The 20,352-nt window shown below is 41.7% G+C and overlaps 1 protein-coding gene across 6 annotated transcripts in view; it reads right to left on the bottom strand.

The window, feature by feature from the left end:
* ckn (CRK like proto-oncogene, adaptor protein) overlaps nucleotides 1-20,352 on the bottom strand; it is a 283,105-nt gene that overhangs the window by 24,972 nt on the left and 237,781 nt on the right. For all 6 annotated transcript variants that reach the window (XM_072295983.1, XM_019059607.2, XM_019059605.2 and 3 more), the window contains one exon: nucleotides 4,603-4,764. In XM_072295983.1, the coding sequence (XP_072152084.1) occupies nucleotides 4,603-4,764 (162 nt within the window). The remainder of the gene's footprint in view (nucleotides 1-4,602; nucleotides 4,765-20,352) is intronic.

The raw sequence follows: 20,352 nt of genomic DNA, 5'->3' as shown, positions 1-20,352 counted from the left end.
TTAGAGGTTTTTACTTTCTCGCTCCCATAGGGTAGAGAGGAAGTATTGTCATCCTCCAAAAAAAAAAAAAAAAAAAAAGTTGAAATTTCATCATTTCTAGACGTTTTAAGGTCCCAGGAGTAAAAATAACCATACTTGAAAAAATGTGTGTCCGTCCGTGTGGCGTCCCCCAAATCTGTCTACAGCGATATCTCAGAATCTATCTGTTCGATTTCATTCAAAATTGGCACAGGACACCATATCTATGGTCTCCTTATGCACGTCCAACGATTTTGAGGTACGCTAAAATTTGGGGGGGCTACGCTCAATTGTCCATTTTTAGCAAAATCACACGGAAAGCTCATTTTGAAAGACTGTAAATTTTGAAAAATGGCTTTAATTCTTTAAAAATGGGCATCAAGCACATCACCTGGGTCATTAATTTAAGTTCCAAAAAGATCTTTGCACTAAACTCAAAATTCAAGGGATTACGAGGCCCAAAAGTAGGGCACTTTGCTCCGCGACATCACAAACAGCTCATTTTCAAGGACTGTAAATTTTAGAAACAAATGCCTTTAATTCTTCGAAAGTTAGCATAAGAGCACCACCTGGTTCATTAATTTAAGTTCCTGTGAGGTCTTTGGACTAAACTAAAAATTGAAGGGTTACGCGTCATGTAGCGAGGAGAGCACTTCGGTCAGACGGAGAGCTCATGGACAGTAGATTTTAAAAAAATGCCTTTAATTCTTTGAAAGTTGGCTCAAAAGCACCACCTGAGTCATTAAATAAGTTCCTAAAGGGTCCTTGGACTAATCTCATAATTGCAGAGGGGCCGATAGGAAACGCTCAATTCTCCAATGAATGAGTCGGTACGCTCCTAGATAATAGCAGCGAACACTTTGAGTCAGATGAAACCTAGGAATTCAAATGCATTGTATAATGCATCATATACTATCTCCAAAATTACTCCGTAGGTATACACCAAGCAAAATTAGACAACTAATCAGGTACTTACATTACATACAATTATCGAAGCTAAAACGCAAGCACTGACACTTGGATTTTTATTAGAAACTAATATGTTTGTTGTTGATGAATTTAGAATCCCGGCAGATTCCACCTTTCGCGGTTCCTTTTTACGAGGTACTGAACACAAATATAATATAATAATATAATAAAACTGCACAAACATGATTGATTTAATTAGGTATTGATGTTGTTGTTGCGAGGTTTGTTGACTTGACACGGGGTTACGACTGGTTACGAGCAGCAAGAAGGTGGCGCGGTGGCGCTCTCTATTGTTTTCGTTTCGAATTACGGGGATACGCGCTAAGGAACTGGCGCTCTTGGCGGGCGGGTGGTGAACCATTACCAGCAGGTAGATTCGCCCGCCAAATTTAAAATTTGGACGATGCTAAGCGAAAACCGTTTAGTTTTAAGACTATTTAAACATCGAATAGTCAATCTACCCATTGAAGTAGATTTTTGATGGCTTTTGACCGTGCTTAAGGAAAGATTATAACATATAATCGTATCTGAAGTATGATGCCAATGAATCTAATGGATCCTAATGAATCGTAGAAAAGCTAAGATTTTTACGGATCGCCGTCTTTAATAGGAGGCATCATTAATCAATTACATATTTAATTGAAGATGCCTCATAATATCGACAAGTCGAGTCTGAATGTATGAATTCATCCTATATCTCGAAGACATTTACAATATAGTGCAGTGGTTTGAATAAAAATTTCATAACTATTATCCTGCGATCAAAATTCCAATCAAACTTTATGATTTTGTGAAATTGGCAGTATTTTTCTAAATATTGCAGTAAAAGTGTCTATGCCGGCGCGGAGCGCCGGCAAAAGCGAGAAAGTCTTGTGCGATCTTCGCACCATGATGGGGGGCGAAGCCCCCCCACATGCCGGCGCGAAGCGCCGGTACGCGGCGCTTGCGCCGCGCATAAATTGGCCGGAGGCCAATTTTTATGGTTATGGCCTGGTTACACGCTCAAATTTCCGTCAAATTCCGATCAAAATGATGACCAAGATGGCGGTCGGGAGTTATCTAGATTGATGAGTAAAATTAATTAAAACAGCGTGTTGATTGAAATAAGCATGAAATAAGCACGGTTGTGTGGAACCCACAGTTCCATCATCTACCATCAAATTTTTGCAGGCCGCAGAAATTTGATGGTAGATGGTGCGCACCAGTCACCATTTGATCGGAAATTGACGGAAATTTGAGCAGGTAACCAGGCCATAACGTTATTAACAACTGTTAAGTGAGTGCAGGCACGAAATTTTCGCTAAAATTTGAAGTTTTTATGGTTAAGTTATGAACTTAAAGGGGTGCTCTTTGAACAGGGTGGCAAGTTAGCTTGGATTTCAAAATTCTCTTACTTGACCATGACTTTTAAATTTTTATTTTGACACGAATTCTCATGAAAATGCTTTTGACGAAAACATTTTGGCGCAAAGTCTCTTGAAATTGAAAAAAAAAATTCAAAATTCGTTAGACTGAAAGCAGATGCCGCGCTTGAGAATAATTCTATGATTGGATAATTCCAATTTTCGCCGACAGAGTGCGTGAATGCGATAGAAATCAATTCAATTTTTCAGGAAGTTAAGAAGAAGGTTAAAGTTCCGCGGCGAAAGACCCTGAGCCCAGAATTTTCAGAGTTAAGCAGAATTCCCTTAATTTTCCAAGATTTCAATGATTATAAATAACTTACCACCCTACGGGTAGAAAATTTTCGAAAAACTATATGAAACCACTTTCCAAACTCTACATTTTGTGCAGACAAAGATCGAAGTCTTCCAGAGTTTCGATATTACGCTATATTCGACCTCTCGTCGACTCGCCCCACTGTGCGCCGCCGCGGATCATCTGCGCACCAAAAGGCGGCCGCTCCACTGAATGAAAGAAAGACTAGACCGCGCGTAATTGATATTTTATTAACGCGCACTCACGGGCACAAAAAAATGGAGAGGGAAGAAAAAAAAAGAGAAAAAAAACCGAGCGGAAGGAATGATTATGAGAACGGTGACACGCGAGATGTGGAACAGGAACCCCCCCCCCCCTCCCCCCGTCTATCGCCTACGCCCGTGGAACAGAACCGACGACGACCGGCTCCGATCGGTTCGGAAATATGCGGAGGACTGTTCCATGGAGAAAGTTCAACTGTCATGTTGCGTTGCACTCTTTGGAAGACTTAAAAATGATTGGAAAATATTATGTAAGTGCGAGGCGAGGTGCACTCCGAACTGGAAAAACAACTGCAACAGTGCAACTGGATCAGAGAAAACGTTTCAGACACCTCACACTCTCACTGCTGTAATGTCTTCAATGTAAAAGTTACTTTTGGAAGTCAACGCTAAAACTCGCTTAATGATGACTGATGACCGAAGAATGAGCAATTGGTTTAGCAATTTTTACTTAATTCGTAAAATATCGGCTAGCTGTGAATACGCAGCTCTACAATCCACATTAGAGTGTCTACTACAATTCCATCTTGAATTTTCAGCATGTTTTCCTGATATTTTAAATGAAACCTGATGTTTAGCACTGTTTTTAATGGCCCTAGACACCCTGCACAAGTGCACATTTATCAGTGATTATTTGGAGAATTCGATGCTCACCAAATTGCTCATCGATCATCATTATATGCTTCGATAGCCGATCGAATTCAGAAGCAATTTCAATCGAGTTTCATGACTATCGGCCACCAAGCAACATTCTTCTTTGACAAAATAAACAATGTTTTAGAAGGGAGGAAACATATCTAGGGTTTTCAGCAAAAATCCCATACTTTTCCCTGCCTTTCCAAGGTTGGCCAAAATCTCATGACACATGAACTCATGAATGGCTGCAAAAAGCTGGATGAAAACATTAACCCTCGAATATCACTACTTCGACTCCTGGGAGTCCGTGTTGCATACGTTTCAAAATGAAGGCGAAGGCGATGGATCCTCATTTTGAAACTTAAGTCACAATGGACCACTGTACACGGGACGAATTTAAACAATCTGATACATGTTTCTTAACAAGAATTTCACAAGAAACACGATTCACACAACGAAAATTATTGAAACCAACTCCTAACGGAGATATTAACGTTTTTATTTCACATTGGTTACGAGGAATTTGAACTGCCCGCTCACAAGAAACTCAAAGCTCTACGTGAGTCAAATCGCGCACTACAACGGTTTCAGCAAGCTTCTCAACCGAGCAATGTTCATTTCCCGCCATGTGTTTTTCAAACGATAAGCAATTTGCTATAACTGAGCCAAAGCGTCAAGATTGATGTTGCCAGATTTTTATATCGCAGAGACTGTCATGATAACGTTTAGCGCGCGATGTGAATCACGTAGAGCACTGAGTTTTCATGAGCGGGTGGTTTGAATTCACGCATCCGGAATCATTAAATATCTTCGTAAGGAGTTGATTTCGGTAATTTTCGTTGTACGTATCGTGTTTTGCGTGAAATTTTGGTTAAGAAACATGCATCAGAATGCTGAAATTCGTACCTTGCTTAGTGGTCCATATTTGTGTGTGTTTTCTTGGCACTGCTTTTCCTTTCTTTAATCTTATGAAGTTAAATTTTTCGACGGATAGACTTACCTCGGACGGGTGCGTCGTGGAAGACGGGTTCCTCGCCGGCGCTGCCGTAGCCGGCCGAGCCGAAGCTGCTTCCGGAATGCCGGAACGCCGTCTCGGGCACCTGCGGCGGCGCCACCTTCTTCATCTGCGCCCCCGCTTTCGGCTGCCGATTCATCCCTCCGACTGAAACAACAAACAATATTCATCAATTTCAACTTCTATACCAATTCTAAAAAACAACACCCAAAACAAAATTTCGTATCTTGAACTGATGTCTCGCTTCGAAAACTACTATTATATTACCATTTTTGGAATGATGCGTATTATTAATGAGACACTAAGAAGTGACCCGAATACTGTATGTAGCAAGGTGGAGAGATGGTGCTGGGTCCGCACCATTTCGCGGGGAAATCAAAGCCAAGAAGTTCCAAAAATTACAATTAGAGCCAAAAATAATATATAATGTTAAAAAAATAATAGGTACCTCTATACAAAACAAATAAGAATCTCATTGGAGTTAAAAAGATTTGTTTTTGACTCTGATTATAATTTTTGGAAGTTCTTGGCTTTGATTTCCCCGCGAAATTGTGTGCACCCAGCACCATTTCTCTACCTTGTTTATATATTACTTTATTTTTATTCAACCTTGTCTTCTTTTCAAAAGAAATTGGTGGGGAAATAGAGACATTGTACAATAAGAAGATAGGCACGGATTCTTGTTTGTTCAGAAAAGAGTCCAACTCTAACGTTTAAATATATACATATTATACTATAAAAGAATCGGACAGTCGTATTTTTGCACGAAAAAGTAAAAAAAAGAACATTTAAAAAATTGGACAAAAATCACTTTTTTTGCCTTTTCGAACATGAAAATGAAAAAAAGGTTGAATAGAGACCAACTTCAATGATTAAAAACACTCACATTGAACTTTAAAAGGACCGAAAAGTTGCATTCCGCACGAAAAAGTAAATCAAGAAAATTTAGCAATATTTGCCCAAAATCACTTTTTTGGCTTTTCGGTAATGAGATGAAAATTCATTTGCATCCTTTTTCAAAAAGTGTAAAACATAAGCGGTTTTTCATAGAAACAAAAATCGATCTTTCCTATCGGGAAAACTCAGGAATGACTGAAAAGCTAAATGAAGCAATTACACATGGGGATACCACTATTTCGACATCTAAGAGCCCGTGTTGCATAATTTTCAAATTGAAGGCGAAACGTCACGGCTACTACTCCTGAACAACGAGAAAAAGACTTTCGAGCGAGAGGAAAGATTAGCTCTGACCGACTAACACTGGTAAAAAAAACCTCTTGGACCAATGCCGCATTGCATTGACTTAAGAGTGCAGTTTCTTGTCGCCGGATTTAAGAGACTTGAACTCTTGTTTCAAGCGGATTTTGCATTGAAACAAGAGTCCAGACTCTTAAATCCGGCAACAAGAAACTGCACTCTTGAACCAGGAGGTTTTTTTTACCAGTGAAAGACTCAGCCGCTAGGCAATACCTGTAAGAGGCATCACTCAGAAAAATAAGCCAATATACGTCAAATAACGAACGCAACGCGAGAAAATAAATATAATTATTCAACACACGCTCTGACTCGAATCATTTTGAAACGAACCCGTTGCCACCGTAATAGTTTCTTCAAACTTAAAATCCCCGGTTTCGCCTTTCGCAATAAGGTGGCAAGTAGGCTCGCAATCAGTGCGCATGCTGCAGAGATGATTTCAATCACGTCTCAAACTCCCGACGACCTTTGCGGACCATTTAGGTGTGGGACTGATACTGAAGCCCACCGTTTTCAAGCTCCAAGTACAGTGGTGGCGAGGTCAGTAAGCTACGCTCCAGTGGATAAAAACGGCGGTCATAATAAAGGCCGTTTCATGTTGGGCGGCTACTGAATGAGCAGGAACGAAGTACTGGTGCATTCCGTAAAGACGGACTTTTTCATCATCATCATTGAGTATCATTTCCACGGAATTCCGTAAAATGAAGTCAACTAAAGCGGAAAGATTGCAAATCTTTCGGTCAATGTACGTGCAGCAGCGTGCTGAGTCACAAGCAACGTATAAAATGCGCCTAACAGTTACACTTTGGAGCTCCTTAAAAAAAAAGAAAGAAAGAAAACAAATTGTTTTGACTTTTTGCTAGCTCGAGTGGCAAACTCCAAATTTTCTTGGCTTTAACAGTATGTCTACTAAAATTTCATTTTGGATTTTCCTGACATTTTGCGTGAAAGTTCTAATGTTTTGCGCGAACAAATTGACACTTCAGTTAGATTTTACAAACCAACATTTTTGAACAACTGAATAAAATGTTTCACTTCTGCATGTGCTAGCTGCACATAGTTGAAAAATGATTGCTCAGTCCGAATTTCCTGTCAGACTGTCTTCTAAAACAGGCTGGCCAAAAATCAGTACATTTACAGTACATTTCACAGTACATTTTCAGTACTTTCCCTAGAAATTTAGTACTTTTTCAGTACCTCCGTTTGACGAAATTCGAAAAATATAAAACTTTGTACTTCTCGCTCAGAAATGAAAAAAATTCCAGACCTCCTAGCGGGATTTCCGCACTTTTTCAGTTCTTCCGGACTGCCCATTAAAAGATCAGTACTATTTCCAGACTAGTAGACACCCTGCAGTGATTCATAACCAATTTTCCTGACATTCTCCTGATATTTTCCTGATGACGTCCGAGTTCATGATATTTTCCAGTCTCGGTTGATACTAACGATAGACACACTGTTTTATCAGCTGAGTGAAGTTGCCTAAACTTTCAAGAACAAAAAATTGCCATCCTGCAATGAGATCGGTCAGATTTGGTCCGGTCTAACTGCCCTTTTACCGAAGCTCGATTTGTTACCCGAGAACATAGATCGGTTGCGAGAAAGTAGATTCCCAGTGTTGACTATGATGTGCCAGGACTCCCACTTGTCCCCGCCGAGGAGGAGAAAAGCAAACGCTTGCTGGGCACGTCAACTAAAAACTCGGAAATTATGTGTGTAATGATAATGTTAAATAAAGGTATTTGTCTTCACGTGTACAATTTGCGGCTGCTGTGCTAGGTGCAGCTTAAGTTCACTGGACGTATTTATGGCGGGTTCCGGGCCACTGAGACCTTTGCGAGATCATAAATAAGGATTGCCTTCTTACGACTCCTCTGGAATGGCGCTTCGAGATAGCACGGCGACGCACAGATGCCATTCCGATGAGGAACTCTGCTCTGATTTGAACAGGTTGCGCTTCGGCCTTTGAGGAGAGTCTACATCGGAAGTGGAAATAACATCAAGTAGCCGCATGAATTTTTCAAAACTTTGCAAAAATTGGCTTTGATTTCAGTTCTTAGCGAGGAAAAGAGGAGAAATAGCGTGGAAGCGCATTTCCCATACATCCGAAAATCATCCTCAGCATGAATTTTTCAAAACTTTGCAAAAATTGGCTTTGATTTCAGTTCTTAGCGAGGAAAAGAGGAGAAATAGCGTGGAAGCGCATTTCCCATACATCCGAAACTCATCCTCAGAGGTCCTTGCACGGAGAAAAAAACTTCATGCGTGGGACCCGAAGTTGAGGTCATATGGATCTCTGAAGTTTTCGGATCACGTATCTAAAAACTTGAGGTGCAGCTGCCGAAAATCGGGTTAGACATCGATGCACTTCGGTATGTACCGGAGTACTTCAGGTGTGTGACCCGAAGCCTTCGGTACGTATCGAAGTACTTCAGATGTCTGACCTGAACTTCGGCAACTGGACCTCAAGTTTTTAGATACGTGATCCGAAAACTTCCCAGATCCATATGACCTCAAATTCGGGTCCCACGCACGAAGTTTTTTCCTCAGTGTGCGTACACTAGAAAAGGTACAAGCTGAAAGCATCCGTAAAATGATATTTCTGCAAAATTTTGCGTAAAATTTGATTCACACAAATTTTGCGTAAAATTTGATTCACACAGGGCGAAGTTTGGTAATCCACTCCATAAGAAAAAATAAGTCTTTGCGATAACGCTGCGTTCTTGGTGCAGTTACGCGATTTTATCCGGCCCGAGGGACCATGAGTGCGTTATGCCCTAAGTGAGAGCCTCGGGAACCTGCCGAGTGAAATATCCGAGCTAACGTTGCGTTCCTGAGGAAGTTACACGATTGTATCCGACCCGAGGGACCATGGAACAAAAACCAAGGCTCTGCATGGAGTGTCTATTGTGGGTACTCGATTTTCTTCGGCCCGAAGGACCGCGAATCTGCTACGGTTAAACTGTGGATGTGTTTGTGGTTTCTATGAGAGAGTTATGTGATTCTATCCGACCCAGGTAGCCATGGTTACGAACATAAGTTAAACGTTGAAATTACGAATGACGCATTTGTGTGATTTGTGTACCATTTGATCAATGTTATTAAGTACTAGGGGGCCCTGCCCCCTGACCGCTACGCGGCCCAACCCCCGGGAGGGCGCCTCGCGCCCTCAAGCCCGCTTCGCGGGCCCTATACGCATGTGTATAAGCAAAAATGTTCTTCCATTTTAATACACCATTCGTGTTCGAGCTGCATCGATTTCAAAATTTTTGACGTAACACTCAGATTTGTAAATGATGAGGAATAGCTGGGTGTACATAATTTCACAGTCCACTTACTGAAGAAATTTCCATTTATTATGTTATTTTTAAATACTTAATTTAAAAAGAAGAAAATCGGATTTAGACCGTTAAGAGTTAATAATATTTGATCCGTCCCGACGCGACGCAGCGCCTCCCTTCTCACTTTGTATCTGCTGTTTATCTGCTGTAAATATTAATAGAAATTCAGCAATCAAGTAAATTGACCAATGCCACAAATCGAAGCCGGAAGAATGCAGGAAAAATTGAGTTAAACCTTATACCTTGGACCTTGAACCTTGAACCCTGAGTGATGCACCGTTCCTAAACTCTTCGAATGAGGAGCCCTTCACGCGCTTTTCCATTGTTTTATTGTTTTTTCGAGTCACTCAGGTAGAATCCCACACCTCGACGTTTCTAGCGGAAACGACATATCTCTCACGCTATTAACATTGGACTTAAGTGACATGAGCTTTAAAAGCTCTACAACATTAAAAGTTCGGGGTTTCATAATTTTTTGCACATCTACATCCACTACAGATGACATACATGTAAATATCATCCTTATCGGTCCGGCAGTTCGTCAGAAATAGTGCTTCCAAGATTTTGCTTGTAGCTGTATAATATAGATAGACATGGTGAACTGATGATATCCCGCTTCGAAGTTGATTTCCAAAATTTCCGTTGCGTTACTAGTTTTCTACGTAAAATTTTAAAGAGGTAACATGAAACGTGGTGCTTTAAAAAGAGAATCCGGACACAAAAAATATATTGCTTCATCTGAGGGTGCTCAGTGAGCCAAATTCGCAGTACTTTTTCAAATTTTGTTTTAAACCGGAAAATGTAGAAAAATATATTTTAAAGTAAGAAAATTCACCCCCTTCTGATGTCATTCGCGGGCATTTCCTTGTATAGGTGTATTCTGATAAATTTGGTCATTTTGTGATATTTCCTCTAACAATTGTTTAATTTAAAAACCGAGGACATCCTCGTGCTTAGTTCAATCGGTAGGTCCCACTTAAACATGAATTTCATCGAATTTCAAGCACCTGCAAATTTTCCATTGAGTAAGCTTCGCATATTCTAGCCCGTGAAAAATATGAAATATTTCACAGCGTTATGTTTCATGAAATATCTCAATGAAATTTCAAATCTTTCTCGTTTTTCTTTCATCGCGATCCACCCTACGGCGCGCGCAGCAGATGAGCGTCAAATCCTACTGAATTTAAGTTAAACGACCAATTTTTCACAGCTCGCACCTGAACCCGAGCGGCCAGCGCACTTAAACGCCGTAAATTCCAACGCGAAGCTTTCGAAGAGATATCCCCCTTTCCCTGTACCCCCGATGGCCCTAGGCAGGGTGAGGGCTGAGGGGCCTAGGGGGGGGGCAAGGGGGGCGATCTCGTTATCCTACGCACGAGACGAGAAACGGCGCGGCAAACTGATTAGCCGAGCCGCGTTTAATCTTGACAAGGAATGCAGATTGGTGGAAAATGTACGCGTCCAGCAACACCGTTGTCAAATTTACGGATGATGGTTTTGAATTGAGGAGGGCAGGCAGATGAGGAGCCAGGAATGCCTCATAGCCAGGGTATCCACTAAAAATTTATTATTAGATTATCCTGATGTTTTCCTGATTTTTCTTATATTTTAAATAAAATTTCTTGATTTTTTACCTGAACAGATTGAAATTCGTTTGATTTGACAAACCAACATTTTAATGAATTGAATAAAATGTTTCACTTTGTACGTGCTAAGCTGCGTGTAGTTAAAAAATGCTTGGCGCACTAAGAATTTCTGATACATTACTTATTTTCTTGATATTTTCCTGATGACATCAAATTTCCTGATGTTTTCAAGTTGTTCCGACTTATACTGACGGTAGAAATCTTGACTTTCGGCTATTTTGACCTTAAAAGGAGGCTGATGGCACATACGTCGCTTCTAAAATCAGCAAGAAATAGTGGTTCCACAATGCAAAATGAAGTCCTAATCATGTAACATGGACACGCAGGACGAGCAAAATTCATGAAGTCAGACGCATGTTCTTTCGTGTTACGGAACAACATCATATGAACACGCGGACGCTGCTAAAACCTCATCGAATAAAATGCGGATTTTCTTGCAGATCCGTGAGATTTTTCGTCGATTTTGTCGGCGAATTTTCTTTCCGATTAAATCTAATCTTGGCAAAAATTTAAATAAAAAACATTCAGTGCCTATTTTAAAAATGCCTATTTTTTGCTGCGGAAGATTTGTCAACATTGGAATGTCCATACGCGGTTTCTCCTCAGCGCTGCAGTGTTTCAACCCCGCAACAGTGACGTGGCGTGCTTTGCGATGTATCGAATGATCTGCCATTTAAAACTATGGAAAAGGATCGATAGACAGGGTGTTCGCAGTGAACACCTTGATAATCGATTCTTTACCATAGGTTTGAATTACATATCAATCGATACATCGCAGTTCACGCCACGCCACTGCCCCGCAAGGCCGAGGCCGCGACGAGAAGAAACACGATGATTGCGAGGGGAATAAATCTAGCGGTGGTTAGTTAAGAACAGGGATTCTCGACCGGTTTCCGATAGAAAATTAGCAACATTTGCGAGGAATTCAATAGCCACAATCGTACCTGGACAGGTATAAGATTTAGCACCCTCGTAACGCACAATCATGTCGAATGCAAGCGAAAAGTCTTTGCACCACCAAGCCTCTGTCCTGTGCTTGTTAAAATCAAATCTCCAACCTAACTTAGTTCCGAACAAAAGGGCCGTTCAAATATTGTAAATGAGCTGCTTAAAGGAGGGAGCGGAAAGCGGTCTAGAGCCTGCCTTACAGGGTCTTACGAGCTGGAAAGGGGGGAGGGGTGTCAAATCCAGTCTTATGCAAATCTCACAGAAGAAAACATATTTTCCGATAAAAGAAAGTTTTTCAGAATTTGTTGGGCTTTCTCCGTTATTTTCTGAAAAATTTAGTGAGCCCGTCTGACGTACTTTAAAGGGGAAAGAGGTGGCAGGTTGTCTTACGGGTGCCTTACAAGAGAAAGAGGGTCAAATAGTCGGTCAAAGTGGCTTACGTGATACTATACCCCATCCCAAACGGAAAAGGGGCGTCATTAGTGGAAAACGGCGAGGGGAAAATTATTGACCGTCCCTTTATTTTACAAATTTTCTTACCGCGGGGCTCTTTAGGTCACGCTGCTTGATTGGAGGGCGTATTTGGAAAATTTTTGGAGTTATTACTTCCTCCCCCCTCACTCGTGTGCGTAGCAAGGCAGTAAGATTTGCCTTCAAGTGACAAGATAGGCAAAATCGGGTACTCTGGAGCCCGAAAAGCTCAAAATTTTGAAAACCACAGAATCACCATTTCCTTCTTTTGCTTCCTTGGAGTACAAAGAGGGATAATTGAACTGCATTTTGCGATAATTAGGAACTACGATTTTAGGCTCAGTTTAAAAAACAGGGTATATGCCATTAGTTTCCTTACATACATATCGACGGTGTAAGTCGGCAATCACATGACTCGTTTGCGGTGTCTGGAATCTCCGCCTCTATGTTCTTTTTTTAAAGGAGAACAAATTGACATCATTCTTTGAAGGTTTTGCAGAATTTTCTTCGCAAAGAGGACGAAAATCACGGCAGTTTTCAAGAATTGCCGTTGAATAGTTTTCCGTTTAAAAAATAAAGTATAACAGGAAGTCTGCGACGTCGCAAACCGAGTTATTTGATATTGCCGACTTACACCGTCGATGTGTGTTTTTGCGGATAAGCTAGAAATTGTAGTTCCTAATTGCCGAATACAGTCCAATTCATCCCTTTACATCTTTTTAACGAAATACTCCCGATCCCGCCGATGCACAGTAGAATGGCAGAGTCGACTCAACTCCTTCGCGTTGGCTTTACAGAGATTAACTCGTTGCCTATCACGAATAAGGTGGAGGAAGGAGAAGGAAAGGATTGCAGTTTGAAAAGGGCCAGGATGAGACACATATGAAATAGAAACGTAGTTACGAGATAAAAGGATGCGCCAACAAGGGCCCGAGCCCATCTCAGCTCCACATCTGAATCTGGCGAGGTGACCCGCTGTTAAGTCGGGCGGGTTCTCCGCGGAAATTGATTTATTCACCGGTTCCCTCTTTTTTACGGCCACCGCGGGCCGGGGCCCGAGACGAACCTATCGGCGAGAAAACATGTCCATCTCAATTGCAACAGGAGAACTACATTTTGCATTTTAATCTGCACCCAAGACCTTGTTCCATCGCGGTTTCCCTGATGAAGACCCATCGGGAAATGCACTGCCGCGCTGAGGGAAAACGCCGTATGAACCTTCAGGCGTTGCCAAGTTTCAATGAGAAAATATCGATTCTAGATTCTAGTGAAAAAATATTCACTATTTCCCTCATAAATAAGCTTTTTATCGAAGGAAATTTTTCAGTGCTCGTATGTTCATACGGCGTTCTTCCTTGGCATGGCAGTGCAGTTGCGTGACTTTCCTCTTATACAATATTACGTCATCGACTAGTTGTTTCGCAACTTTCATGAATATTCCGCTATGATCAAAATTTGATAAGTTCAGTACGATTTACAAAGAGAAAGTCATTCAAAGAACAAAGAATCATTTAAGAGCTTGGTCACCAACCTTGCATCTTTCCTCATCGATGGAGAAGTTTTCTTTTTTAAAAAATCACGTACATACTTTGCAATGCTCTAAAAGTTGTCATTGCCCTCACGAAAGAACGTAACTCCATTTCAATGTTGCCAAATTACCCCTCGTAGAATGCATAGTAACCAGGAGCATCATGGGAGTTTTTAACTAAAAATGTCACTAATTTTTCCTTAGGTTTCATGCAAAAATCAGAAATTTTGAAGACAAATTGCGCAGAAGCATTTTTGAAAGGAAAATGAATTGTTTGAGTCAATTTGGCGACCTTAGAGTGCATTTACGTTCCTTCGTACGGGGGACGACGAATTGTGCATGCTGAAGAATGGGACAATACACAAGGCGACGGTGTAAGTCGGTAATCACATAACTCGTTTGCGGTGTCTAAAAATCTCCGCCTCTACGTTATTTTTTTAAAGGAGAACAAATTGACATCATTCCTTGAAGTTTTTGCAGAATTTTCTTCGCACAGAGAAGAAAAATGACGGCAGTTTTAAAGAATTGCCGTTGAGTAGTTTTCCGTTTAAAAAATAAAGTATGACAGGAAATCTGCGACGTCGCAAACCGAGTTATGTGATTGCCGACTTACACCGTCGAAGGTCTGAGGTAGAAGAAAACGACACACATTTTCTCTTCAAAATCTTACACAGAAAACAGTTCACACGAGGGAAAGTTTGGAAATCAACTCCCGCGGAAGATATTAACAAGTCTTTCAAACACAAATCAAATAGATTATACAAATGACATTTGTATTTTTGCCATTTAACCGATGTTCATAGAAGGCATTCATATCTTATTCAGGGGTTGATTTTCAGACTTCTCATTGTGTGAGTGCATTGGTTTCCCATGTGGAATTTTGAGAGTAGCGTTGTGCTTTAATGGAGATGTTGCATGTGTAAGGAATTTGCGATTTGATTGTTGATTCTTATGTAAAAGTTCGCGAGAAACACGATGTGGCCACTGGTTTTCTCTGACATTAACTCCCAAGCTCAAAAAAAGCTCTTAAGTTGAGGCCAAAATGGAGGGGATATCCCACGCTATTCTGAGAGTCCACCTCTACATCAAAACAAACTCTCCATGCAGAGATAGGGAGCAAATACATTGACAGGGCTGCCACTTTATTTAGGGACTCTAAAACTGTAAAACACGGCAACCCTGCTAATGTATTTGCTCCGTATCTTTGCATGGAGAGTTTGTTTTGATGTAGAGGTGGACTCTCAGGATAGCGTGGGATATCATCTCCATTTTGGCCTCAACTTGAGAGCTGTTTTTGAGCTTGGGAGAAGATTTCAGAGAAAATCAGTAGCACCATCGTGTTTCTCGCGATCTTTTACATAAGAATCAACAGTCAAATCGCAAATTCCTCACACATGCAACATCTCCATTCATACTTTGTGTAAAAGGCCCATTATTCTTGAAGGGCTAAGTGGAAGTCTCAGCTATACTGTTCTCGACGAATATTCTCTGAATTTTTGCTAGAATTTCTGTGAGAAAATTATGTTTGCATACATTTGCATTTGACTTGTTGTAAAACGTAGACATAGGTTGACAATTTTAGTAGCATTGTAATGACTTTACGCGGTTATTTAAAGTAACTCCTCAGTTGGTGAATTCCTGCGGCCAAACTGATTAGTCCATCCGGACAGAATCTGCCGATATCTCCGTTAATGGGGGGCTTACAATCCAGGCGTCCGATCGGATCTCATTATCTGTTGCTGATCTAAAATTTGAAAGCTTAAACCATCATAGAGCGATTTTGTGATTAGAGCAACTGACCCACTGAGATGCGTAGGTTTAAGCGACCGCCAGCGGCAACTGAGCCAGTATGGTATGATTTAACACGGCGCCTGGCTGGTCGGTACGCTGGTAGGTTCACTATAGCGGCGTCTCTCGGTTCGTGACGTCTAGACGCCGACGTCGCGACGCACAACGACGTCGTTCCCACCCGATCTTCCAGGGCACCGCGACGCCCATTGCCCCCTCCCTCCCACCCTCCCTGCGCCCGGAGGGAACGGAACACACTCTTCGACCGAGCCAGATCCACGCAGCTCATGTAAGGATTGCATTTTGCAGTTTGGAACTATAATTTCTGGCTCAGTTTAGAAACAACATACGTGCAATTGGACGTATTTCTATCAAACGGAACTAAGCGCCATCGGGGGAGGAAGGAAGAGGAGGGCTTAGATTGGCGGGTGTTGCGGAACGCGATGCTTGTTCCGTCCTATACTCGCAATGCTTTTCCATGGCACTTAGTTCCGTAGGACAGAACGCGCTATCCGGGATTCTAAAATTCTCAAAAGGAACTCAATTTGGCGCTTAGTTCCGTTTGACAGAACGCGCTATCCGAGATTTTGAAATCCTCAAAAGGAACTCAATTTGGCGCTGAATTCCGTTTAAGAGAAATACGTCCAATTAGTTTCCCACAGGAGTTTCTACAGATGAGCCAGAAATTGTAGTTCCAAATTGCAAAATGTAGCCCAATTTGTCGTTTTCCGCACAAAAGAACGTAACTATATTTCAATGTTGCCTTATTTCCCCTCGTGAATAGCAATTTTAACTGGGGAGTCTTAGGCAATTTGGACTGAAAATTTCACTGATTTTTCAATTGATCGTACGAAAAAATCATAAAAATGTTGGATTAAAATTACACAGATAAAAATCAATTCTTGTTAAGTTCTTGTAATTAGAACAAATGCTGTGGGCCCTTTCCTTCAGTCTCCGCGGGCCTAAAATGATGACAATCGGCCGTGTGCGGTTTTAAATTTTGCACTGCGGTTGTGCGAGCTGATGCTAAATCTTTGCGGTAAAAACCTAGAATTGCAGTTCAAACTGGAACCTTCGCCTGCGTGAGTCTGGTCATTTCGATACCTTCACGGTGACCGAGCAATAGCTCGGAGTGGGTTCAACATCGAAGTGTCGCGAAGACCGACAAATGCTACGCCGACAGCGCTCTGCAGTGAGATGGAACTGATGAATGTTAGGGTGAGCAATTTGATCATCGGTTAATTTTTGCAAATAAGGTTAAGATTACGCGAATTTTCGAGAGTGGATTTTGTTGACTTTTTCAACCAAATCCTGAGAAGGAACTTTTTTTTCCGACGAAATCCTGATGGAGAGCGTTTTTTTTTTCAACCTAATCATAGTCTATTGAGCTCATCAGCAACCGGTGTCTGCAACGTATCTTAAACTCAACCCACCTTCGGAGATAGGCCGAAAAAAGAATGCAAGTGAACGATTTCACCTGCAGAAACCTCGAAAAGCCACCAATTTTTCCAAAATAGCGGTGTTCTGTAAGACAAGAACAACAATTGACAAACAACAACCGCGGAGATGTGATAGGGATGAAGTAAATTGTATGCAGCTCCTCGTTGTTTTGTCATAAGTAGCTGAAACTTCGTCCACGGGGTATTTTTTAGTGTAATGTTCATTTTTCGTGTTTTCAAGGACGTGCATCTGAAGAAAACGACGTTACGAGCGTCCCCGAAATTTAAAATTGCGATAACTTTTACGGTAGATGATTGGAAAAACGGAATACGGCACGTGAAAAAGCGCAAAAAATCAAGCGGAAACGATACTACACAAAATTTTCCGGAAACGCGTCATTTCGGCGCAACAGAGTGTTGAAAAAGTTCGAGATTTTCGAAGCTTCTTGCTGGGTAATCATTTTTACTGAAAGGACTGTGAGAAAGCATAGTGCACAGCAAAACTGCCGTAATAGCGAAGAGAGCCGTAAGCGCAGAAATGAAGTTCTGAGAAAACGGGCTCATGCAGAAGCTTCTGACCGGAACATTTTATTGAAAGAAGCCTCCGTTCTTTGTCATATTGCCACTAATCGTCCGGGAGACTCCTAGAAATCGTATGGATGATTTAAAATCGACTGATTTTATTTCCATTACATAAAAGGGGTTTTTTTCATTTTCATGCTAGGTTATTGTTAGGCAAGACAGCCGTAAGTGCTATCTGCTGCATGCTTTCGTGGTTGCGTTTTGGACGCACAACAAACACATTTTCAGGTTAGAAATTGGCAGAAGAGGGCGGCACTTTACTGGAAAGCACTGTTTTCATTGGCTGCCATGCACCTCCGGCTGTCTTGAAAAAAACTATGTCATCTTTTGCGCACTTACGGCTTTCTCATACGTCTCGTTTTCATTAAATTAGGATGAATTTTGCTGTTTTAGCTGTCTCAGTAAAAAAGAGTTTAGACGCATTTTGAAGAAAACTCGATTTCGAAAATTTTGCACTTACGGCTCTCTTCGCTATCACGGCAGAAAAGAAGCGCACAGCTCACTTGAAGCGTTTTCGGGCATGTGTGTACAGGAAGAAAAGTCATACTTGGAGCCGAAAAATCTATCCTGAAAGTTAAAGTACGTTAACTTCCGAACGCCCTGCATGTTGCACCTGGTTCAACTGATCGAACTGTGATAATGCGATCGATCTATCGAATATTCCAATTCTCTTCGGCGGCACCACCGACTCAGACTCTCCTCAATCCGAAATCTCATCAAGCTAAAGTTCAGGCGGTTTCGATACTCGGGGGCACGGCCTACACCTACATCCGAATCCATCAAAGATCTGAGACGCGTAGAATGCGGATCTTGACGGCAACGCACCGCGCGGCGCGGCGTGACGATACGGTCGGTTGTCGGTCGGGCCCTGATCCTGTGGACGGCCAACAGGGCGGATCCTACGAGGATATAAATACTACGGGGGCGGCATGAGACGCCGTCTTGCCACTTTCAACCCAAGTTGCCGTTTCCCAGGAAAATTACCATTTCCATCTGTTTCTCACAAGCATGAGTTAGTTGCACGTTGGAAAAGGTCTCCCAGACTCCATTAAAATTTTACTAGAAAAAATACCGTGGGTTCAATCGGATTTTTGCTAGATTCAAAAGAAAATCTTCTTAAATTAAGGGCATCTTAATCTAAGCGGATTTCCTTTCAATTCCAGCAAAAATCCGACTGAATCCAGACTATTTTTTCTTGTCAAATTTTTATAGATTATGCACGGAGAAAAAAACTTCGTGCGTGTGACCCGAAGTTTAGGTCATATGGATCACTGAAGTTTTCGGATTGAGCATCTGAACATTTTAGGTCCAGCTGCTGAGGTTCGGATCACACATCTGAAACTTCAGTTCTTACATCCGAAGTACTTCGGTTCTCACATATGAAGTACTTCAGATGTAAGAACTGAAGCTTCAGATGTGTGATCCGAACCTCGACAGCTCGACCTAAAGTGTTCAGATGCTCAATCCAAAAACTTCAGAGATCCATATGACCTTAACTTCGGGTCCCACGTACGAAATTTTTTTCTCCGTGTGGACTCTAGGTCCATTAGACTTTATTTCAAGAGCACTACCCACAAAATCATGTTTTCATCATTTTAGTTTATAGATTTCAATCTAAGATCAATCCAAAAGTCTAGTTTCTACGCCCAATATCAACCCAGATAAAGCCCACCGGGGAACACCGTGTGTCACGTCATCCGCCGTAATAAGAGATGCACGCAGTGCACAACTGCTTTTGCTCAACTTTAGACACGGATGAAAACCAGGGTGGAACAAACCATGGTATGCACCACCACGGTAGATAACGTCATGGGCAGAGTTTTTTGAAAGGTGATAACTATATTAACATTGGACGTGGAAACTTGGTGTTATTCCTCTAAAGTACCGAGTGGGGCCCTAAGAATCGGCCAAAAGGGACCCCTGCGAAATCCTTTTGGCCGAAGTTTAGGGGATGATCGATCTCCAACCCACCTCCCCCCTCTCAATGTTCCAACTTTAAGGTGAAATTTTAGGAGTCATCCTGGCTAACGAAGCCTGATTTATAGGAGCAGCCCGAATGGTCTAAAATGATTTTTTGAATACGTGCGATACTCATCATGGCGCAGGAAACTTTCCGAGGGGCGCTAATTATTGATAGTCACAACTTGCGAGGAGATCACGGCTTCGAAAATTCGTGGCGAGATACGTCAGACTTTCTAAGTTTTTGACTTACTTAAAAAAAAAAAAAAAAAAAAAAAAAAAAAAAAAATTATGTAATAATCTACGGAACATGGCATTGCGGCCCGCGCGGACGGGCCCATGGACTCGGTTCGGAATGGAAATCAGGATCAGTCCCAGAACTACGGATTATTTTCAGATCAACGAGACATTGTTTACAAGCGGGACCGCACATGCAGTCCGAGGGGATACCCGAAACCCCCTCCTCTCCCCCTTCCTCCATCCAAAAATGAATTATTCAAAGGGAGCGACCAGTAATTAATAAAGCTGCGGAGAACGCCCCATACGCCCCCTCCCCTCGTACCACTGCAAAATCCACATGCGTGTTTGCGAACGCACAATATTATCTCCATCAGTCTAGTTTTACTGCAGAAAATGAAGAAAAAATAGCTGAAATTAATTATTTCTTTGCGAGAGTTCGTTTTTGAGAAATCTAATTTCGGATACAACCGCATTATTTCTTTAAAGGCCTTCCAAGTGTTGCGTAAGCTGTTAAAGTTGAGGGGAGTAGGTCGGAGTTT

This window comes from Bemisia tabaci, chromosome 2, assembly GCF_918797505.1.
Source record: "Bemisia tabaci chromosome 2, PGI_BMITA_v3".
NCBI lineage: Eukaryota > Metazoa > Arthropoda > Insecta > Hemiptera > Aleyrodidae > Bemisia > Bemisia tabaci.
This window is presented reverse-complemented; position numbering and strand designations above follow the sequence as displayed.